This window comes from Colobus angolensis, unplaced genomic scaffold, assembly GCF_000951035.1.
Source record: "Colobus angolensis palliatus isolate OR3802 unplaced genomic scaffold, Cang.pa_1.0 Scaffold194, whole genome shotgun sequence".
NCBI lineage: Eukaryota > Metazoa > Chordata > Mammalia > Primates > Cercopithecidae > Colobus > Colobus angolensis.
The window spans coordinates 6,188,617-6,213,955 of NW_012115088.1; the positions used below are offsets into that span (position 1 = coordinate 6,188,617).

At 37.3% G+C, this 25,339-nt stretch overlaps 1 protein-coding gene across 1 annotated transcript in view; it reads right to left on the minus strand.

The window, feature by feature from the left end:
* EYA1 (EYA transcriptional coactivator and phosphatase 1) overlaps window positions 1-25,339 on the minus strand; it is a 362,018-nt gene that overhangs the window by 334,812 nt on the left and 1,867 nt on the right. Inside the window, exon 2 of the mRNA XM_011940938.1 lies at window positions 15,440-15,544. Within this exon, the coding sequence (XP_011796328.1) occupies window positions 15,440-15,472 (33 nt within the window). The 5' untranslated portion in view covers window positions 15,473-15,544. The remainder of the gene's footprint in view (window positions 1-15,439; window positions 15,545-25,339) is intronic.

Genomic DNA, 25,339 nt, shown 5'->3' on the forward strand with positions numbered 1-25,339 from the left:
AAGGCTAAAAGCCAACTTTAAAATAAAACTTCCAGCAGGAACCTTTTATGAGAACAAACAATAATGTCCCAGTTTTTTCCACAATCAACTATGTATTTACATTACAGATACAAACCCCCTCATTGGCCACCCCCTCCGCTGAGGCAGGAAGTCATGCAGTTGAATTATGCTTTAGCTGGGCCTGTGAAGAAACTGCTAGGCAGTCCCTGAGCACTGCGCTGTACAAGTGCCTTAGGAGAGCTTATCCTTAAGGAAGAGAAGTCGAGAGCCAAAACTAACAAACAGGGCCCCTCAAGCGGAACAATGGCCCAGAAAACTCAGCAAAAAAGAAAATAAACTTCATTGGCAGTTTGTTTTTGACTGTTAAGAGCTTAACTACAACTCTATCAAGATTTTTAAGAAGGTAAGAAATTTCACACATACTGCATTCTCACAGCTGCTTGAGAGTTTATAGTGCAAATGTATCATCTTGTCTTGCCACGTCTAATCCACTTTAGGAGATACTTGTATCTTTTCTTTCCAAAGTAAACAGAATCACACCTCTGAGAAAGAGATGAAGAACACTTCCTCTCCCCACCTTCACACCCCCAGGGCCAGAGTTCAGCTTGAGTGAGCTGATCTAGCTCCTCATCAACTTGTGCTAAGGCTATCAAAGCACTTAAAACAGTTGAGATAATGAAGATCGGAAATAAAGACTAACGCTGTGACTTTTTTTACATTAAAAAATACATACACGTAAAATAACCTAAAATACAGTATTCTCAAAACTTAAAAAACGTTAACACATGTCATTTTAAGACTTACATAAGGAATTGCAATTATATTATCTTTGTAGTTAGCTGCAAGTATATTCTGGTTCCCAAAGTACCATGAATCTCAACAGGTAATTAAATTTGACAGTTAAAACTAAAATGTTTATCACAAGACTGGACACAATAGGTTAAGTATTGTTCCAATCCTACACTTGGGTCTGCTTTTTAAAAAAAAAAAAAATCTTTATTTTTTTCTAACTCAAATTAAGCCAGCATTACTTAGAATTGAATCAAAGAGAAGACACATAGTATGACTAATAATAGATGGAAATGAACAATATAAGTAGATATATGTAGTAAATTAATAATAAGAGCATCAATAAATACTGAGAACAAAAACTACAAAAATGGCTGAATATAATGTTTTCAGTCATATCTCAAATCTGTCCTCAATACCACTCACATTTCAGTGACGTGGAATTAAGGGTAAGATCATGATATCTGTGAGTTTCATTTTAATTTAACTGAGATACTCATAGTCTAATTTTTTGAAAAATTTGGAACTACATGTGGGAAATGATATATATGCATCTGTAGATTCACTACAGAAATGTCTAAAAGTATAATGCATGGAAATGCATGCATCAATTAACCAGAGAAATCCCTGTAGAATTCTCTTCTGTAAAACTTTAAATGGTGAAACAGGGTCTCTTAACATACATTTTTGGGGGGCTATTAATCTTATTTTTTTTCTTTTTCTTTATAATACTTTTAGTTCTAGGGTACATGTGCACAACATGCAGGTTTGTTACATATGTATACATGTGCCATGTTGGTTTGCTGCACCCATTAACTCGTCGTTTACATTAGGTATATCTCCTAATGCTATCCCTCCCCCCTTCCCCCCATTAACATATATTTTTAAACCATCAAAGTCTAAACATACTTCTTTTTTCCCCCAAATGTAAGAAATGTTAAGTGAATTGCTTTACAAACCATAAGTCAATGGTTCCCAAGCATTTCACAAGCACAACTCTGTTATGCTTTTCTCTTAAGGCTGCACACGTTTTCAAAGGTTTTTATTACTTAGTCACCAAGTAATCAGTTAGATAGCCCATTTTAAGTTCAGATTTATAACTGTCAATCTGAGCTTCTATTAGAAAGAGAATAAAAGAAAAAGAAAAGAAAAGAAACAGGATAAGCTCCTTGAGTTAATTTATGACAAACTAAAGCTTATAAAGCTTATTGCTTAATCATGGATCATATGTCATTTTGCTAAATATTAAGAAGAATTAAGGGACTTTACTACATTATGGGGCTCATAGAGGGCTTGAAAACTAGCATGGAAATATCAAAAGTATCTATAATCTGTATGTGCTGTATGTGAAGCTTTCTGGAAAAATATAGCAAGTTTTCTTAAAAATTATATGCTAAGCCCAAAGGAACAGCAGAGAGCATTATGCATTTTGCCTTCTTAAATATGGAAAAACCACCTTGATCCTTATAGCCCCACTTACTCTCTTTCATTAAGCACTAGGTAATAAATCATGAATTCACTAAATCTCAGCAGTGGAAAGGACTTTAGAAGTAATCCAGTTCCACCTTATTTTCTAGGCAGGAGTCTCCAATAGATTATCACCGAGCAGTAATGAGCTAAAGCTGTATATGTAAAGTGCTTAGAATGGTCTCTGCTACATAGTAAGTGCCTAATATATGTTCTTTATTTTCTGTAGTAATAGGCACTGGACATATCCAAAGAAATAGAACTAATCTTTCCCAAGAAAATCAGCTGATTTAACTTCTTGTAACTTGCAGTGCTTAAGGACTGTTAGTGGTTTAATGACTTAAAAATATATAATGTATGGAAAATTCTGCTATCAATACAAACTTTTTTTTTTGAGACAGGATCTCTGTGTCACCCAGGCTGGAGTGCAGTGGTGTGATCACAGCTTACTGCAGCCTTGACCTCCAGGGCTCAAGTGTTCCTCCCACTTCAGCCTCCCAAGTAGCTGAGACTCCAGGCCCATGCCACCACACCTGGCTAATGTTTTTATTTTTTGTAGAGAGTGGTCTCACTATGCTGCCCAGGCTGGCCTTGAACTTCTGGGTTCAAGCAATCCTCCCACCTTCGCTTCCCAAATGGCTGGGATTACAGGTATGGACCACTGTACCTGACCTCAAGCAAATTTTTTGGCAACAACTTGAAAGGACTCTAGAAACAAGTTAATATGCAATTCTATTATATTTTCATTTTGTAGTAAAATACACTTATGTTAAAACTTTTCATTATAGGATTAGAAACTTGTTTTTCTACGTTTACAAGTGCCTTTAGTATTTATTATCTTTTCTCATGTTTTAAGGTGAGTGAGAACATTACAAGAATTTCGGGCCTAGTCTTCCAAAGTAATATAAAATTCTATTCAGCTCTTTTTTTCTTTTTTTTAATTTTTTTTTTTGAGAGGGAGTCTCACTGTGTCACCCAGGCTGGAGTGCAGTGGTGCTGTATCTCGGCTCACTGCAAGCTCTGCCTCCCAGGTTCATACCATTCTCCTGCCTCAGCCTCCCGAGTAGCTGGGACTACAGGCGCCTGCCACCACACCCAGCTACTTTTTTGTATTTTTAGTAGAGACGGGGTTTCACTGTGTTAGCCAGGATGGTTTCAATCTCCTGACCTCGTGATCCACCCGCCTCAGCCTCCCAACGTGCTGGGATTACAGGCGTGAGCCACCGCGCCCGGCCAAAAATCTATTCAGCTTTTATTGGCAGTGAAGGTGAAAGCCACTAACCTCAGTTACAACTACAGCAAATCAATCACCTTTGTCCCAAAAAGTTAATGTAATTTTCAAAGGACTCTAATGCTCAAAGCAATGAGAAGTTCACCATAGAATCTCATTGCACACTTGTGTGAACTAGCCCTGTTATTTCTCTTGCTGCCATTACTAATGGTTCTGTGAATTATAGTCCCCATTCAATGTCATAAATAGATCATATGTTCATTTGAAAATTTTCACTGGCTACAATTTTGTTTTAAGATGGCAGCCTGGCTCACAGTTTAAATTCCAAATGAGTAAGAAAGATGTATATCAATTTTGAGATACCATATTTTAGAAAATTTTCCTAGGGCAAACAGAAAGAAAATCATTTTTTTTTAAGGCTAGATAAAATAAAATGAAATTGATGAAGTTAAAATACAGATCTAATTTTGTTAGTCCATACTAAATAGTGAGTACACTTCTTTCCCCAAGTAATTTGGAAGCTGAGCAAACAACTAATTCTAATCTGTAATATAACACATTTAACAAATGAACTTTAATAAAAGCCAGCTTTATGAATGAAATTTATAAGTTATTTGAGTTCCATTTAATCACCAACAGCTTCTATTTTGAGAACACAAGTGGTCAACGCAGGCATAACTAACCAAATAGAAACATTTTTCAGATACATAATTTCACACACAAAATATTTTTGAACTCATTTAAAGGTAACCTTCCCAATTTACCAGATGAGGCCAGGTAATCATGGTATTGTGTTAATGTTTCACAGAAACTTAGGCAAACACATCACTAAAAATCACCAATGTGAGCACTGAGAATGAATAAAGTAAAACGTGTACTCGGTCATTTTTCCTTATGACAGAAAAACCTAATTTTTGTAAATAGAAATTAGAAATGTTATATTAAATAATCAATCCCAAACCCAGCATTCATTTTTAGACTTGTAAAATATGACTAGTATTAAAGTTAATACCTGAATATGCAAAGCATAAAATTTCATTCTTGAAAAACATCCCTGCAATAGCTATACTTTGAAAGAAATACAACAGCCTCATTAAAGAAATAAATCATCACATACTATATACTTTGCCAAATGTTTTTGATATAATAAAAATTTGAGCATTTCTAAACATCAAAATAATTTACCATGAATTCTGGAATCCCTGAATGGAATTTTAGTTTATACCTGAATTAAGCAATGACAAGAATGGGTGAATGAATGTCATCCATTGCAATATTTGTATGGCCCAATACAATGATCTCTGGCATCCCTTTGGACTATAGATAGCATATTTCAAAATGAAAAAAAAAACAAATAAAATCAATAATTTAAAAAAAAGTTTCTTTTCCCTTTTTACTTACAGAAAGAAGGAAAAAATATTAAGGAGGACACAGGAAGTATTGTCTTTGTTTTGGAATACAGCCTGGAATAAAACACACACATTTGTTGTCTTTTGAGATATGCGCTTAATAAACACGTACAGTTTGTATGTTACTACCTTGCTGACTAAAGGCATCATGATTGTCTTTGGATCCTCACAACCATTCTGAGATACCCAGTACTGAAATATGATCCTCATTTTGGAGATGAAGATGGGGGCTCAGAGATGATCAGAGACTTGCACACACTTGGGCAGCAGCTGAGTCAGGGCTCCAACACTAGCCTTCTGTTGCCTGACAAACCCACGCTCCCTCCTCTGCCCTCACAGGTATGCGCTGAATTAACGTGGTAAGAATGTAAGTTCAGTTACTGTTTTATTGATACAAGATGGGAGTACAAAGTCAGAGAGTTGCATGAAATCAAAATTTAAAAAAAAATATGAGAATGTGAGTCTAATTTATGTTGTTTGAATTTGGGAGACCACTTAAGGAAATTTCATGAATTCCTTTGAAATATAAACATTAATTGATCTAATTTAATCTAGTGGAGTACCTTAGAAAAATTTCTTCAGTGAATAGAATTTATTTGCACAAAGCACATGACATTTTTGGTATGCGATTGTTAACATATTTTGCCCACCTAATTTCATGTATTCATGTACATAAGTTAATCTATATTATTAACTTCTTTATAATCCTGTTTTTATAAAGGAACATTTATAAAATTAACCTCATCCCCAAATTATCAAATATTTTCAATTAACGGAGTTCCAGTTAATGATGTTTAATAGCAGTGGTGTTTGTTTTTAGGACACCTCTTACCTTCATGAAACCTGGCAGAGCAAAAAAACCTCTAAGCTTGATCCTGGCCTGTTTCCAAAGGTGCTTGTGTGCCCTGGAGACAAGTGGGGGCTAAAGCTGCCACACTAGCAGTCCTGAAGATCTTTTTCTGTTTACAAAACCTTGGCTCCAGGCAATTGTACTTATTCACTCATTCAACCAAAACATTTTGCACATGGATGTGCAAAATAGTGAAATAGTGAGTGTCAGAGGGAGGGTGGTTGTTTCTTTTGCATATTCTCTGCCCTCAAGCAGCTCATGGCCTAGAAGGCAAACAGACTTTTAAGTTTGGGTGAACAATACAAGCTAGAATAAAATATATGCTAATTAGCAGTTCAAAGCATTTATTGTGTGAAGAATTAAGATAATGCTTCAGAGGAGCAGATAAAGATAAATAAATTGACATCTGAATGTACCCAGTCTACAAAAACACCCAGTGATAGATTCTGCATAAAACAGAATAGGAGAAAGAAGAGTCATATTAATTATACCTATCTAATTACATATATTTATGTAATTAGTTATATATAGCATATATGCTATTTTAATATAATTAATTATATTCATGATCAAGCTTCACTTCGCTTCAAAAATACTGATTATCAATTTTAATGGAAAAATAGGTTGATAAGATCCGTGTATTAGTTATCTATCACTGTGTAACAGATTCATTATCTCACACAATTTTTGAGGGGCAGAACTCTGGGAGCAGTTTAGCTGGGTGGTACTAGCTCAGGGACTCATGAGAACATATCTTGGCTGTCTGCTGGGGCTGCAGTCATCTGAAGGCTTAACTGAGGCTGCAGGATCTGCTTGTAAGATGGCTCACTCCCAAGGTTGTTGTGGAAGGCTCCAGTCCCTGGCCACATGTGCCCCTCCACAGGGATGCCTGAATGTCCTCGCAACATAGCAGCTGGCTTCCCCCAGAGTGAATGATCCAGTAGAGAGCAGGGAGAAAACCATAGGGTCCTTTGTGATCTAGTGTCCACAGTGGCCACTGTCACTTCTGCTATTTTTTTTTCTCCCTGTTAGAATTGAGTCACTAAGTCCAGACCACACTCAAGGAGAAGGTTCATCCAAAGGGCCCCTTACGAGGCTCCATCTCTTAAAGGGAGGAGTAGCAAAGAATTTGTGAACATATTTTAAAATCACCAAAAGCACATCCTAGGAATGGGATACAAAATGTAGAAGTACTTCTTTATCACTATTCTAGGCATGTTTTAAAATTAATCACAGGAACATTGTATATTATATTAGACATAAATAAAATTATGGATGCACAGAAATGTGGACATCAAAGAATCATTATCACATTAGAGCCAACATAAAGATCTACGGGTTCTACAACAAGATTCATTGGCTGATGGATGAAGAAGATTGGGGGGAAGAAAAAAGAGAAGCAGGATTTAGAAATATAGAAATGTATCACACTAGGGTTCAAACGCAATCCTGGAACTATGGAACTGGATCGCTGAACTGAGTACTTGAGTTCACACAGATGCTTGACTTTGATGATTGGTCTTCCTGCCCGTCCCTTGGTGACCACCACACATTTATTTTGTGATGCAAAGACTTTATAACTTCAGTTAATCCAATACAATAAGGACACCAGTCGAATCATACTGTGTTAAAATCAGAAGAGATCTTCTCCCAAATTTTCCATTTTACAAATAAAGAAAATGAGGCCCAGAGAGAGTAAACAGTCATATTCAAGATGTCAGGGCTAGCATGATGGAAACAAAATGAGAAATCTTGAAAGGAGAGGGCGCACAACTGTAGACCCACCTTGCATGCAGGGATAGTCATCCCTGGGTATCTGTGGAGGACTGGTTCCAAAACTCTCACAGATAGCAAAATCCTTGGATTCCCCAGCCCCTTAAGTTGGCCCTCTTTATTCACAAGTTCTGCATCCCATCCTCAGATAGGAAGGGCTGACTGGGGAACAACAGAACAACGCATGGATCCTCTTTTTATCTACATACATGAACATTATCCTGGGACTCTGTTCCATATGTCTATGGCAACTTTCATGCCACGTTTGCAGAGGTGAATGCATGTGATAGAGATTTTCTGGCCCTGGAAGCTTATAATATTTCCTATCTGGTCCTTTATAGAATAAGTTAATTGTATTACTGCTATACCAAAATGGCTTTCTTATTGTAGCTCACACTTCTGGTGATTACCAGATTTCTTTTTCTTTTAAGTATTTAAACCACCCACCCTAGCCCTTGCCCCCTGCCCCACACACACATAAAAAACAAAGTCCTAAAGTCTGTGGCTTTTATTCAGAAAGAGAGATCCACATGCCATGATTGCTAGCTGCTCACTGACACCAGTTCATAGTTCTTTAAACTCTCAGACTCCTGCATGTTAAGAGTTCCAGATCAGAGGCAGCCAGGGGCAATGAGTCTCAATGGTTAGGGCCCCTCTTTCCTTTCTTTCCAGTATCAGCCACAAGCAATTTTCATCTTTGTCACACTCCATCTGTTTGGTGCATATGGACCAAGTGAGCTACACCAGAACACAAGATGTTGGCCAGCTCAGATAAACAAACATTTACTGAGTGCACGTAGAGGGCTTGACATTGTGTTTGGCCCTGGAAATATAAACATGTCACTGTCCTGGCTCTGGAGTAATTTTCCTGTCAAGGTTTTATTTTTTACTGAAAATACCCAACTGCTAATACAACCTGGTGCCCAATGTGAACTTTGACGTCCAGTCTTTTTGAAACTCAGATCACATTCTATCCTGGGCTCCTTTACTGTGCCCAAGCCAGCCTTGCCTGTTCAAATGAAAAAATTTGCCTAATTCCTTCCAGCATGGTCTGATGTTCCAAGTCATAACCTCATCTTAACCCTGTGAATGTCTGTCCGTTACATCAAAGTTAACAGATAGTACCTCATTCCCCCCGTCAAATACATTTTAATTAAATAATGACTAGTGAGGCCATCCCAGCTCAAATTTGAACCCAAGAAGTTGGGGCCCAGAATCTGTGCTCTCATTAACGGTATGTCTTTCATACATTATTTTTAATCACACAATCATGCAAGAAAGGTATTATGCCTAATTTACAAATGAGAAAGAACTGAGGCTTGGAAAGGCGAAACCAACTTGCCCAAGTACAGAGCTAAGACTGAAGCAGATGTGTCTGACTTGAAATGTCTTGCCCTTTCTAAAAAGATGCTTCACTGGCCTTGACGCTAGTGGCTGTATATACTGCTTTCCAGTATACAAAGTGCTTTGGCATATGGTATCTTTATTTCTTCATCCTGGGGACCCAGCAATATAGATCTGCTATCTCTACTGGTAAAAAACAAAATTGAGGCATAGAAATTGAAATGACTTTCATGAAGTTATTTATTGAAAGAATTCTTAGAACAAACTGTGACTCAGAACCAGGAATTCTGAATCCACGTCAAGGTTCTCTTCACTATGCCTAACTGCCTTCCCAAGTTCAAGTTATTATCTATTTGCCGAGTACCCATCACATCCAAAAAGACTACCCCAACTCTAGGCCTTATTGCTTCATGCCAAAAATGCAAATCATCATTGCTAACAGATAGATAAACAGAAAGATGAAAAATTAGTATACTAGAGATACAGCATTTAACTGATAGTTGTTGAAAAACCTTAAGTATTGGAAAATAATTATATATTCATTATTAGCTTTGCCATCAAATAGTTAGATTATAGGTGATGGCATATCAAGGGTTAAATCTCCCCATCTGTAAAATGATGAGGTAGGATCAGATATGTGCTTTCAAACTGGTACTTCAGTGACCTCAACCTGGGAGTTTTCTGAAGGTCCATCCCAACAGCCAATTATTGGGTGGTCTGCCCAGCCCCTCCTCTGGGAACTGTGGTGTTTCTGCTGCAGTGACCTGCTCTATCAAGCACAGGATCACAACGCATTCAGGACCGGTCAGAGGTTTTCTTCCTGCATGGTGGATGACCCAGTAACATATAAACCATGGTGGTTAGCCAGCACTGTGCAAGGGGAACAGAGAAAGCCAGTCTATAAACAAAAAGAGGACTGAATAAAACATGCAGGAAAAAAGAAAAAAAAAATACCTGAATTCCCCAGATGCCCTCTTTCTTAAGACTTTCCTTGTGTTTGCTTATGCCAGTTCATGATACGTTCCATTACTTGCAACCACATAAACTAGTTATTCAAGGTGCTGAGACACGAGGAGGATAGGCAGGCAAAAAGATAAGTGTTTAGGCCCCACACTCTTATTCATTTCTGTTATGGGTTGAATTGTATCTCTCCAGAAACAATAAGTGGAAATCCTAATCCCCACTATCTGTGAATGTGACTTTATTTGGAAAGAGAGTCTTTACAAGACGTAATGAAATTAAGATGAGGTCATTAAGATGGGCCCTAATCCAATATCACTGGTGTCTTTATAAGAAGACATGGAGGGGCACAGATGTAAGAGGGGCGAAGGCCATGTGACAATATAGGCAGAGATTGAAGTGCTGCAGCTACAAGTCCTAGAAAGCCAAGGATGGCCGGCACACTCCCAGAAGCTAAGGAAGGATTCTCCTCCAGGTTCCAGAGGGAGCATGGCCCTGCTAACATGTTGAATTTGGACTTCTAGCCTCTAGAACTGTGCAGCAATGAATTTCTGTTGTTTAAAGCCACCCACTTTGTGGTAACTTTGTTACAGAAGTTCTAAGAAAAGAATGTAGGCTTCTAATAAAGATGCTCTGCTTTAAAAAATGAAATTGTAAATCTCTGGATTCCATGGTTTTATAATTAAGTTATCTAAAAGTTTCACTTATATAAAATCTCACTTGGGTTGAAGCTGAATAAATGAAACCCTGATTTAGCATAAAATTTCCCAGTTAATTTCACTTCTACATGTGTATTATACTCGTATAACTACTTTTAGTAACTTCTGCTAAAGAGTGGGTTTCTTTCTATTAAAAAATAAATAATTAATTTTTCCAGTTTGGTTAAAAGTCACCTTTTATTTCTAGAATCTCCAAGTACAGGATTAAGGTACATAGATGTTTTATTTAATAGTTTTCTTGCAAAACCCAGCATCTCAGCAAAAGCTGCTCTTAGCACTTCAAATTTATCATAACTTAAAGGAGGCACAAGGGGTACAGTTATGAGAGTACAATGGAGCCCTAAAATAAAATTATTCCAAGAAGATCTAGAATATCATCATCTAAAATTTTTGAAAGAAGAGTAAATTAAGTATCTACCATTTATAACAAAATGCTCCTTTTAGAGTCTTAGGAGACCTAATTCCACCCCACAATGCATGAGCTGACAACATCATGATCAACTATATGCAGGGTTGGTGTTTATAATACTTGATGCAGGTGTGATGGTCACATTTTTAAAATTGTATTGTAGACTTGCAGGTGGCCAGATAATTTTTTGTTCGTGGTCACATTTTTCTAGAGATGTTTCCAATAAAAAGTACATTAGAGTTATGTTGTACTTTTCAGTTTTCAAATAACATTTGAATACATGATCCCACTTGACCTACAAAATTGTGATTTTAAATCAGAGAAGGCAGATATTATCATCTCTGTTTTATAGCAGAAGAGACTGATGCTTATAAATCTGCCCTAGGTCATACAGCTAGTAAAAGGTAAAATCAGGTCTTATGATTTCACATCTAAAATGTAGTTTCCAAAACACTAGGCTCTCTATTTGATTCAGACACAAGTTTTGGGTTATCGAGTGGTAGGTTTTTAACTGCAGCCCTCACAACTTCATAAGGAAAATAGAATGATTTATTTTTAAAATTCACTTTAAAAAAAGTTAGTAGGTTCTGTTTTTTTTTGTTTTGTTTTGTTTTGTTTTTATCTTGACATGATTTCTTTCTAGAAATCCTTGTAAACTAAAGAAGCTGAAAGAAGTGGTTATAGCTCTGCTGTTTGATGCTTGTGTTTCCAGTGTTTACCTTGGATGGGGACAATACCACTAAGGTGTCAGCGGTTTCACTGCCGTGGCTGCTGAGAGAGTGGAACTGTGCTCATCCAGATGGGAACCCCTCAGAGGCAAATAGAAGAGTGGCAAGATCATGACAGAAATGATGTGAAAGCCCACAAACCTCCTCCTCTCCATGATGTCCTCATGAAGTGAAGAGACGAGTGGATAGAACTTACAAAATCACACGTGTTACTGCTGCTTCTTAAATACAGGAGACACACAAGCAGAACCTTCCAGAATTAGAAAGGTGGATTTTCTGATTTAACACTTCTACTCAGGGTCATAGGATCAAAATAAGAAGTAGCTTCAGCTCTGCCCATGGTCTTTCATCATAGGATAGACATATTTCCAAAGCTCTGCTAGGGTCAAGAGGTACATGATAGGAATATTGCACTTTTCAATGTTCATACGATTAGCTATTTCCCCTTCCTCAAGTATCATCAGTCCCCTCAGAATTTTTAGCTTCAAATCTCACAGTGACAGTGGTAGCACCAAGATGAAGAACGAACACACCCTTGGAATGAACACATCCTTGTTTAAGGGCTTCCCTGCACTACCACCCTCCCATCCACTGAAAGCACAGGGAAGCTCCTCTTAGCCTTTCCCACAGAGAGAGAGACTCTCTAGGCTCAACAGACATCATGGAGCCAAAAGTACACTGGTAGCTATTGTCAGCCTCCTCCTCAGCCCAGAGCTCTGAGCTGAAAGAAAGACATGAAGAGGCATCGCCACCTTCTCTTTCGATCTTGTCATATATGTATCTATGGAGTAGAGAAAGAACCATTGAGACTTGAGAAAGAATTGTTGGTTACAACGGCAATAAAGATTCATAATATGATACTAATAATAGCACATGTTGAGAGTTACAAATATGCTTTGTAAGCTGGCATTGTGTGAAAAACCTTTCAAGAAGTATTATTTTGTCTTTAATATCATCTTTCTGACAAGATCAAAAGTCTGATTCCTTTGATCAGAAATATGCTTATGGAGGCAAGTATTTCAGCCTTACTGGAAAAGGTACAATCCAGAATACACCATTAGTAGGTGTAATTCTGTGACCAAAGAGCTACAGAGTGTAAGAAGAAGTATAAAATAATAAAACTGGAAAGGACCATAGGTTATATGGATTTTACTTTTCTCATTTTACAGATGCAAATATCAAGGTTCCCAGAGAAGTACTTGGAGTAGATTTAATATATTTTTAGAATATATCATGGACACAATGGACACAACTCATCCATAAAAAGGAATAACCTACCGACACATGCAACATCACTGATTACCCTCACAGACATGGTCCTAAGTGAAGGAAGCCAGAAACACACTAACGATTCCACTTGCATGAACTTTTAGAACAGGCAAAACTGAGAAAAAGTGGAAACAATTAGAACAGCGGTTGCCTGTAGGGTCAGAGGGTGAGTATTGGGGAGGTACTGAGGGTGAAGGGTCCAAGAGGGCTTTCTGGGAAGATGGAGATGTTCCAATTTATGACACAAGGTGTAGGTTACACAGCTACATCCATTTGTCAAAATGGGGCAGTTAAGATTTGTGCCTTATAATCCATATACATCTTATCTTAGAAAACTGTAAAGAAAAACAGCAATCTTTCGGTGGTGGTGTGATGAGCAGGTGGGGGAAAGATGGAATGAGAATGGCAGAATGTTGTTAACTGTTGAAGTGGGCACAGGAGTTTTTTACTCTAAATATGGCTGAAATGTTTTGTGACATAAACTTGTGAAAGATGAATGTGGTGAGCAAGGGAATGTTCAATCATGTTTGGAAGTGTGAGCACTTTGGATACTGGTCAAAGACTCCTTTCGATTCCTTAAGGAGACAGGGCCTTGGCTGTGTGGCCCAGGCTGGAGTACAGTAGCACAACCACCTTTAAATTCTTTATATTCTTGAGTTACCTTAATGTTTTTAGCTACGTTCTACATCCTCTTCCCATCTTGAGCCTCTCTCCCCACCTTCCTAAAGGAAAGGAGAAACCTGAGAGCCAACGGAAGCCCGAGGAGCCCACCCAAGGCCTCACACGAAGGCCTCTGAAGAGATTGTGACCCCTCCTGGCTGAGCAGGCAGCTGCCAAATTGCCAGGACAGAGTCTCCAATCAGTGCCACACAGTGTTTGCCCGTGAGAAATACCCCTTCCTTGTTCTGCACCTCTGAGATAGCCAAATACCTTTCAAGGTTGAAAATGCTTCATTCTCACATAACAAAAACAGGAGAAAATGAGACGCAATTATATTGCCCTCTCACGTATCTTTTATTATGATGGCCAAATAAATTCTTTTAATCTTTACATTTTTTAACTATTTGTTATTTTAGTCTCAAATCTTACTTAATGTCTTCTATCTTAAATTCTGTCTTAAATTAGAATTTGCATAATACAAGGTATCAAAAGAAACATTATTGGCAGCATTTCTTTGCAGTTGTTATTAAATTAGTTGGTGATTCTCCAATGTATCAACTTGCCTCCATCTAGGGAGCAGAGTTCATAAAAGGTGGCAGTAAGAAGTTATTAATGAGTTTACTTTTCATTATTTTTATATGAACTACAAAAGTATTTTAACCTAATAAATTCAAATATCACAGACCCATCATAGGAGTTTAAACAAACAAACAAATGAATTAAACGGGTTGAGTTCGTTTTCTGTTTCGGGTAAAAGCTACATGATACAAAGTGATCTCAAAGTGCTTTATGTGAATTATCTCACAAGTTGACTTAGAAGATCCATAAAATACACTCGGTAATTATATACAGTGTGACTGCAAAGATACCTTGATAGCACTTGACCATTTGTTATTAAAATTCCCATCCATTAGCAGTCCCGGCTTATTGCATAACACCAATAGGTCTTGTAAAACACATATTTACAGGAACCACAACAGTGTTACTAAAGATCATGCTTCGGACTTGGAATAATTCTACTGTGAACAAAGCTGAGCTATGAAATCACAGATTAGAAAGCATCTTATCTGGTCAGGGGACTTACAATGCAAAGTCACAGATGCCGCCCCAAATGTTGGTATGGAAATTTTCCAAGAAAACAACTTTAACTTACTGAAGTATGCTTTTATAAAATTAAAATTCATTGAATTATTCAAGTTCTAAATAACTCAAAGGTTATTTGTAAGATGACCCCTAATTGGGAATATTCATTTATGAACCAAAGGTAGCTTTCTTTCTTCCTGATACAAACCTGTAGAAAATCTGTGAACCCTTTCTCTGCCGCTCACAACAACAAACAAAGTATAACCTAAAGCTCTCTTATTTTAAAGCCCATTCAATAGTTCATCAAACTTTGAAACTTCTTCACTAAACACCTGTTTTGAAAACACACACACACACAGGTATATTCATAAAACAAATACATATAAAACAGTAAAAAAATTGACATTAATTTAAGTTTTATGAGGCAAATATATGCTTTCTCTGAGGCAAAGAAACCATAAGCCTAAAAATTATCTTATGCATATTGGGATAATTACATAATACTAAAGGTTAGGTTTTTCCACTATGGCTCTACTTTTGATAACTGATACCTCTGAGGAAAGATATGAATTAGGTTAGGCTAATGAAATAGTGTACTACTTAATTCATAACCTTCAAAATCATTAAAAATTGGTACATTGGTACAGAGCTTTTGACAATTTTCCAGATACTCAGGTTACAATAAAAATGCCATGATGATTTTAAAAGTAATAACTCTTTCCTTAGGACTGACATTCTGTTTACTTACAGACTGTCCATTTATCCCGCGGGGGTCTTCCATTGAAGACTTCTTCTGAATTATGTATGGGCTATTAGCTACACACTTCTTCAAAGGGTTCCAACACCCCTGCACCTGTGAACAACAGAGCATCACGCAGCTGTATTAATTGTGTGGCATGAAATTCAGAGCTGGCCTTCACATCTGCAGCTTTCCATTTACCAGCATGTATACACAAGTCAAGAACACTTACCTTCACTGAATGAGTCTTTAAAATAAATATTATGGGCTCACTGTTTATCACAATTTACATGAGCCAAATGTGGCCAAATTATAGCTCAGTTGTGTCTGCTGTCAGCAGCTGCAGCCCAAGGAAAGAAAGGATGGTAGGGTGGCAGCGGGAGCAGCTAAATATCCTTCCGCACACATTATTTTTGAGCCAGCATTACAAGAGCTTTTTTTCTTCTCTTCCTTTTTTTTTATTTTTGAATTTAGTTTCTCCATGCTATCTATCAACGTCAGCTGCACCACAATGCAAAGAGGAAATACTAACAAAGAAATATGATTGTAGTCTGAACAAAGATGAAAGAGAAAAAGCTAGAGTTGAGTGTTTTACCCTTAGGGCAAGGATATTATACTGTTTCTTAGCAAGTTTACATTTGGTCACAGTTTCATGGATGATCAAGTCTGTACCTTCAGACTCAACACCTTCAGGAAGAATGGGTTTGGGGGATGCTTCAAAACATGTACAGTAAATGTGGCATCTTCAAATATATTCTACATGTAGCTATCTTAAAATATATATATAGCAATTTAAATGCCACTCTAATTTCCTAACTTTCAGAATTAATTTTTGTGCTCATGCTCAAATGAGGTACTCAAAAGATACTCTCAGGCTTTCTTGCTTGGGCTTGGCAACTGAGCAATTATTCTACCTCTCACATAAACACTAATGCAGCACATGTAATTTTAAACAAAAAGTAAAATGCAATCTTAGTATTACCAAGATAAAATTACACAACAGAGAACATGTAGTAGTGTAACTTCAGTATCACTTTTTCTAAAAGTACTTGAATTTCTGCATGCTCACGTATTAGGAAAGCTACTATAGTGGAAATCAAGAGATTTCAATTCAGGTTCTGACTCTGTCGCTAAACAGCTGAATGATCTCATGTGAATAACATAGACTATCTGAACCTCAGTATTTTCATCTGGAAAATGAGAAATTTTAACTGAGTATCTTGCAGCTTTATATTTTACACAACTATTTCATATTTTATAATATAATGAGTCTATGTATGTATAATTTTCAGGTAAAATATTCCAAGCATGGTTTATTTAAGAAGTAATTTTGAAGTCCTAGGAGAATTGTCCCTTGTTTGTTTTGCTCAACATTATCAATGCCGCAAATGTATGCCCAATCCACTGTCAACATAAAGTTGGTGCTTTTTGGCCAACATAAAACATAAATAACTAGATTCTTAAAATTTAGAGAAGCCATATTAAAGCACTATGGGTTTGTAATTTTAACAAGAAACAATTCCATAATGTCAAGTTGTGACTAAATAAAAATCATATGAATGTATTGATGCTATGTCACACCAAGAAAATATAACACTTTATTCTGAATTGTACTCAACTGCAGAACAGAATCTTAAAATTCAACAGCATTGCTTTTAGAGGATTCCTTGCATAATTAGGGAAGAGCTATTACAGAATATCCTAGACTGTTTTCATTGCTTAAGTTACTCTCAGGAGGCACATTAACTGTTCCAGGCACCAAGGTGGGATTTTAAAATAATAATAATCCTACCTTACATTGGTAAAATGCCTTACAGTTTACCAAGTGCTTTCACACAAATTGCCCACAGTGCACCTATATGAGGTAAGACAAAGCCCAGTCTCATTCCTCACAGAAGGGAGCAGGTCTAAGACAAAGCCCCCTCTGATTTCCCATAAATTCCCATCCTCTCCATACCTGTCCTGCGAACAAGTTTCAATCAAAATCTGTACATTTGATATTCCAGGATTATTTCCCATGTGTTTCTTTCCCATATTTCCATACTGAACTTACTGAACAGTTTAAGGTATTAAGAATGGTCAAGTTACATGAGCATGAAAGGTATTTCATTTGTAATTTTATTTCTGCTGAAGATGAAACTATTCTGTACTAAATTTCATGTTTGTTATTGTTTCCTGGGCTAAAAAGAAAAGACAGATTATTGAGAAGTCAAAACAGTCAGCATTCATTGACTTCAGGTAGATGCCTCCAGTAAAAAAGACTACTACTCAAAAATCAAAAAATCACAGTGAGCCATGGACTTTATTTACAAATCCTCCAGTGCTTGCTAAATCAGTATAGTTGTTTCCAGATTTCTACATGTCAATCCAAACCATGAAATATATGACATGACTGGGTCTACTGATATTTAGGAGCCTGGCTCTGGTAAACCTTTAATTCCCTTGCTGGACTTGATCTTTCATGGTTTATAAATAAGCCTGTCTCCATAATAGCATTCATCTAGTGGAACTGCAATTATTTCTCTACCTGTCTCCCCCACTAGACTATAGCTCCAAGAGAGAGAGAACCATGCCTTACTCTCTGGTTCTAGTCACATATGGCACTCATTAAATATTTTGAATGAATGAATAAAATGAATGAATGAATGTTATTGATAGATGACAACTTTTGAATACTTGTAAACTCTGAGCTAGAAATAAATAGGCAGTTAAATAGTGGTGCTATCATTCAATCAACTAGAAAGCATCCACCAAATTTCTGGTCCTGAACTTTATTTCAAGTATTCAAGTATCCTAAGAAACAGGCTCAAGCAAATCTGGTGACTTGATGTTTATCTATCCACCTACCTGCCTGCCTGCCTACACACATAGAGAGTAACTAGTCATAGAACTGTATAGACCTACACATAAACATTTATGGAGGTGAACTTAGAGGTGAACTTCTTAGAGGCTTTGTGTAAACCTAGGAGTGGTTTCTAGGAGAGGAGTAGAAGACTATCCAGGTAGGCTAATCTAGGTATAGATTAGGTAGGGGGACACACTGATGGAGGATTAGTGGGATGACATTTGTTTGGGGAGATGTGTGGAGTACCAGAGACAGGTGCCTTGGTGTCAGAGGCGCCGCTACAGACAGATGCCATAAGTGTGGTGGCCATTACCAATTCATAGACCATCCCCAACACCTTGTAAAAGCAGGGAACTGGGTTAATCACTCACTTGTGCATCTACCCAAAATGGCCAAATCCTTTACTTACCCACTTTTGAGTCAACTATGGTGGTACCTTCCAGAGGAGGAGTGCCCCTTGGAGTTGTACACAGTGGAATCCTACCCATCTATGGACCCCTGAAGTGAAATTTTCCTTCAGAAAGAGACAAGGACTAAGAGGCATCTAGGGCCCTGTCTACCAAGTCTAACATTCTGGGTTAGCTATTCACCCTAAGCACAGAGGAAAAGCCTCTTCCTGAAATGTACTGCATCAACTCCTTAAGTAGAAAAAAAGGGTCAACTGAAAAAAAATTGAGGAACAGCTGCACAGTGTTAGGCTGGAGATGCATTTAATGATAGCCTGACTCTCCATATTTTGCAGCTGTATGAGGCCATCTAAGTAGAGAAGAAAGTGGCATGCAGCCCCTTCCACGGCCACCACAACCCATAGGAAACAGGGTAGGGGCATCCACAGCTCCAGGTGGTAGAGCGCCTGACTGGCATTCACAGTGCCAAGCCAGACGCTTGCATGGGCATCTGTTGCTGAGCAGAATGGGCAGGTGGCATGAGGAACAGCAGAAGGCCTCTCAGACAACAAGGAAGCAGGAGTGATGGCCACATTTGAATTGATCTTTTCAACACCTTGGGGAACTATGCCTTCTTCAATGCTACACTCAAAGAAACCCAGCTAGAGAAAGTGGAGGAGGAGAACTCAGTCATGGTCTTTGCTGACCATGAACGAAGGGGATGTTTTAGAAAGCAAGATTTTGGACTGTTAATGAAAAGCTAATTTTGTTAGGTAGCCTCACCTGATACAGGAATAATGGAAGTTTTAGGAAGTGTCTTACATTTGCCACTCTAGGGAGAGTGGAGTGGAAAGGAGTTGAAATCAGTGTACATATCCTAGCAAATGAACGATGGCAATAAATGTTAGATTTAGGTACTGATCTAACAGACTCTGCAGAAAAACACTAAATTGAGACTGTAATCTGACAAACACTTGCAATCATACAAAATCCCCCTTAGGGGCCCAGAAGCCTTAGGAAGTTGGGCCACTGGTGATGACATTGTAATTATAAGATAAGAGTTCTGGTAAGAGTACAGAGGTACATATTTGGAAGTGATATTTTATGCCCTATTGCAATCCATAGGCCTATTAATTTTCAAAATACAGAATAGCTTTAAACACAGAAACTTTAAAGTACATAAAATAAAAAAAAAAATCTATTCTGTGCATTCCTGCTATAATTTAAACTCTCCCTGGGCTGCCAATCTTTCTTCCCAATTCTACAAACAGCCCCTACTCCTTAGAAAAGAAAAAAAATATGCAAGAGAGCTCTTAGCCTAAAGTTTTCCCAGGTTCAGTTAAATCCATATTCACCCTATACAGACACATCATTCTTATTCTCTCCATCAGCTAAAGCCAGGCAGTTGACAAAATAAGCAATAGCACCCCATTTTACGAGTAAACCTTATCTTATTTTTATTTTAGTTCTCGCTCATAACAAACATTCTGGCTATTTTCAGAACAAAAGATTAGGAGAAGAAAAGTTGGAGAAAGTGTAGATTATCCTGACATGAAGCAGACAGAGAAAGGGTCAAGCCAGGCAGACCATTGGGACAGACTTCCCAGGTTGAAGAAAAATAGGGTGGGGGTGGGAGTGGGGGGTAATATGCCTGGGAAGAAAACAATATTTATTTTTTGTTTTATACTTGACATGTATTTTAATTTTTCCTGCTGATTTTGAAAAATGGGTTAGATTTTAGATGCCATATTTTTCATCTCTAATGAACCAGAGACCCATCAGATACTGGTAATAACTTGTGGCTCCTTGGATGAAAGAATATTTTCATTACAACACACCATCTCTTTACTCTTTGCCTTCTCACCAAGTGTTGAGTTTTCTAACATTCCTGAGAAGCAGAAGGAAACTAGTGGCTGAACATTGCTTTATAGAAAAGAAAAGGGCTATTCTGAAATAAGTCCCCAGAAGACTACAACTACAGATTGAATAAACATATCAAATCAAGGGGTTTCTAAGAAAATTTACAAACAGAAGCCTGCGGTGAAATGAACCGTTGGATAAATGACCTCCAGAGCCCTACTCAACTCACTACTTCATGGCTCCAGAAGCCACAAGGTGCCATGTCTGTCACCTCTTCTGTGCTTTCTTCACCTTCTAAGGAATTTGGTTATATCAAAGAAACAGAGATTGGGCCTACTCAGATGAATCAGACTCAGAAACCATATGCTCATCAGTCTTTCAAACAGTAAAAAGGGGTACATCCCAACCATTGAAGCTGTTAATGAAAAACAAGTTGGTCTCTACCTTGGTGAAAGTCTTAGTTGTAGATGTGGTTTCTACCGAAGTAAATGTGTACACCAATATCTTTTCATAGGTTTTCCACTCGTTTACTGGTACTGCTGATTTAAAGTTTTAAGGGTGAAGCCTGTTTATAAAGTATAGACAGGCTTCAAAGTAAATATGATCAGATTTCTGCTTCTACCATATGTGACTTCCTTCTAACTTCAGATGAAAAATGCAAGGTAAGTAGAAAGTCAAATGAACTGATCCTTATTGGAATGATGACATGCTTATTTGGTAAGCAAAATTGAATTCAAACTATATTTTCAAGAACATTAAACTACAAATTATTTTAATATAGTACTTACTATGTGAACAACGTTAAGAAAACTCTAAATAAGTAACGATTGATTATTATTGATGGCACACCCATAAGGGATTTGAGGAACAGTGATATGTACACAGCTCGAGAACCACAGTCCTATGAGGCCTGTATGTAATGAGGAAATTCAAGCAACCAAAAGAAAATCATCTAAAACATAATCTAATTGCACATAAGAAGCTTTGCAATTTTACTAGGGTGGTATATTGATTCTGCTGCATCCACTGAATTTAGGGCATTGCTAGTCTTCTTCAAATGTTGTTTTGATACAATATATCACAGAAACAGTTTCCCAGTCTACTAAGTCCATAGGATCAGTCTTACAATAACAAGCTGCAGAACAACTGGCAGCAAGCAAAACTGGCTCCACTCAGTTGTTATTTTTGCTGCTGTCCAAATTAATGACTACACTTAAATGATGAATTTTCTTACTCTATTCAAAAGGAGAAGAGATACAAAATATCTACTCCTTTACTTTTTTTAAACTTTATTTTAAGTTTAGGGCTATATGTACAGATTTGTTACATAGGTAAATTTGTGTCATTGGGGTTTGTTGTACTTATTTCATCATCCAGGTATTAAGCCTAGTACCCATCAGTCATTTTTCCTGATCCTCTCCCTCCTACCACCCTCCACCCTCCAACAGACCCCAGTGTGTGTTGTTCCCCTTTATGTGTCCATGTGTTCCTATCATTCAGCACCCACTTACAAGTGAGAACATGCACTATTTGGTTTTCTGTTCCTGCCTTAGTTTGCTAAATATAATGGCCTCCAGCTTCATCCATGTTCTTGCAAAGGATGTGACCTTATTCTTTTCTTGGCTGCATAGTATTCCATGGTGTATATGTGTGTATATGTACCACATTTGCTTTATCCAGTCTACCATTGATGGGCATTTGTTTTCATATCTTTGCTATTGTAAATAGTGCTGCACTGAACATATACGTGCATGTGTCTTTAAAATAGAATGATTTACATTCTTTTGGGTATATTCCCAGTAATGAGATTCCTGAGTCAAACGGTATTTCTGTTTTTCAGTCTCTGAGGAATTGCCACACTGTCTTCCACAATGGTTGGACTCATTTACATTCCCACCGAGTATAAGCATTCCTTTTTCTCTGCAACCTCACCAGCATTTGTTATTTTTTGACTTTTTAATAATAACCATCTGACTGGTATGTGATGGTGTCTCATTGTGGTTTTGATTTGCATTTCTCTAATGATCAGTGATGTTGAGCTTTTCTTCATATGATTTTTGGCTACATGTATGTCTTTGGAAAGTGTCTGTTCATGTCTTTTGCCCACTTTTTAATGGGGTTGTTTGTTTTTTTCTTGTAAATTTGTTTAAGTTCCTTATAGATGCTGGATATTAGACCTTTGTCAGGTTCATAGTTTGCAGAAATTTTTTCCCATTCTGTAGATTGTCTCTTCACTCTGTTGATAGTTTCCTTTGTTGTGCAGAAGCTCTTTATATCCCACTTGTCAATTCTTGCTTTTGTTGCAATTGCTTTTGGTGTCTTCCTCATGAAATCTTTGCCCATTCATATGTCCAGAATGGTGTTGCCTAGGATGTCTTCCAGGGTTTTTATAGTGTTGGGTTTTATATTTATCCTTTACTTTTATCTAGAAAGATCTACCACCAAATACCTCCTGATATGTTAAAAAATATACCACAACAACTTGTCCATGATGGAAAGCAAACAGTGGTTACCTGGAGCAGAGGTTGGGGAGTGATGAACTGCAGAGTGGCCTGAGGGAACTTTTTGGGGTATTGAAAGTATACTGTATCTCAATGGTAGTGTTTACATGGGTGTATATATTTGTCAAAACTCATTGAGCTATAAGCTTAACAAAGTTGAGTTTTAAAAATATGCCACAACTTACATTCCTATAAGTTATCAACCTTTTTTTCCCCAGTACCATCAAGGAAGTGAGAAACTGAAGTTTACTTTCTGATAGATGGTGACTGCCTTCTTCACTGGGCATAATATCTATCCCTTGCCCCTCCAAATTAAACATAATGTTAGTGCTGATCTTTACTTAGTTGTTTTTCCACCAATATCCTTCTCAAATGCAGGTGAGATTTATTCCTACTTGATTAAATTATATAGTTCAACCTCCAACAATATTCATTCTTAGGTGCAGAAATGAAGAAGGGGCTGAAAAACATACCCTTGCTTTAAGAGATGAGGATTAGGAAACATATAATATTCTTTAATATTAAGATCCAATTGATATTTCAGTAATTGATTTGATCCCACAGGATTAATTTTCTTTTAGTATTTAAATCAGGAAGGAGAAAATAAATGCCCTCTTGCTCTACTCCAACACCCATCTCCAACCTGTGGCAACCACAATTCAAGTTTAGCAAAGCAATTTCCTCATTTCCTGGATGCTGACTCCTACTTTTCATTGCTTCTTGACCAAAATAAGGATTGCCTGATGGAATCAGACTGCAGGACTGCAGTCTCAGGGGCCAAAAAACCAAAAATCAAAAGACGGTAATGGAGAAAGCATTAAGCTGTCAGAAAAGAGGCACTGATTCAGGGTTTCTTTGAATTTTACTCTTTCCTTGAAACCAAAGGGCAACTCATATTAGAGCAAAGCTAGAAAGGTTCAAGAAATCGGTCTCTCCTCAATACTATAAGAAAAGAGTTAATGGGTGGCGTAATGTGATGGAAATACACATGGCAAAGGATGTTGTGATGGGGTCACAGAAGGAAGTCAGGGAATCCAAATTTCTATCTAGGGCAGGAATCATCTGAAACATCCTTGGCAGATAGCCAATCCGCTTCTGCAAGAATACTTCTGGGAAAAGAAACTCACCTCCTGAAAGCTTCTGAAAGACTAACCTTCCAGCTCTGAACAAGTTTGTTAGGCCACCTGGTCCAGCGCTGGAAAGTTTAGTCTTTAGGAGGCTTTTCCTTATACTAATCTGAAATAGAATCATCAAAGCTCTCTTCTCTAAGGTCAATTTTTCTTCTGCATCAACACAATATTTCAACATCCTCCTATACAAAATGATCCTTGAAATACTTGAAGATTACAATCTTTCCTAAAGGCTCTGCTCTCTAGGATTGAAACCTGATTGTACATCTTTTTAAAATGAGTTACTTACTTAACTTTCTGATTCCCATCCACAGGACCTGCCTGTTGGTCAATGACCTCTGGATCTGAACACCATTGGCACTTACTGAGCTTAGGGATACTCAAATTCTTCTGCAAATGGCCTGTTTTCAAGTCGTAATTCCTCTGTTCTATATTTGGGAAACTGATTCATTTCTGTGAAATTCTCATCTTGCTAGTTTCTGCCTATCAGTCAAGCTCACTCAGATTCTCCTTGACTCATGATTCCGTAAGCCAACGACAGGGATATCCATTCCAGTCTTGTGTAATATGCCAACCTAAAAACCATCATTTTAGCTTTCTTCTTTCAAGTCACAGATAGAAATGATGAATGAGAGAAAGCTAAAAGCAGAGCCAGTCTGGATGAGTCAAAGGGTAGACTGAAAACTTGGTGCAGGAGGGTAAGGATTAAGTCTGTAACTCTGGCACTTATGAACTCTATAATCTTGGAAATATTAACCAGTCTGAACCTGTTTTTTCATCAGTACAATGGCATTAATGCCATCTAATAGGATGGAAAACAATGACGATGCACCCTACACATAGCACATGCTCAATAAATAAGTGTGAGTGGATGATAAGCACTTCATAAAGGATAAAAGGTCATAAAACCATAATGCAATATACTTAGTTGTCTAGTTTTTATAACCATAAAAAAATAGCTAGATCATATAAGTCAATTTTCTAAGAAAAATTAGACACTTCTAGGCGTTGCATTTCAGGTTACTAAGATAACAATTAGTAAATCAATACCGTTATTGTAACACCTCTCTCTCTAATTATCTTTTGTAACATTTCAACTTTTTTTATAGGCTAAATCATTCCACTACTAGATTTTTAGATTTTTTTCATAGTTCTTATTTTGTTCCTTTTTTTTTTTTTTTTTTTTG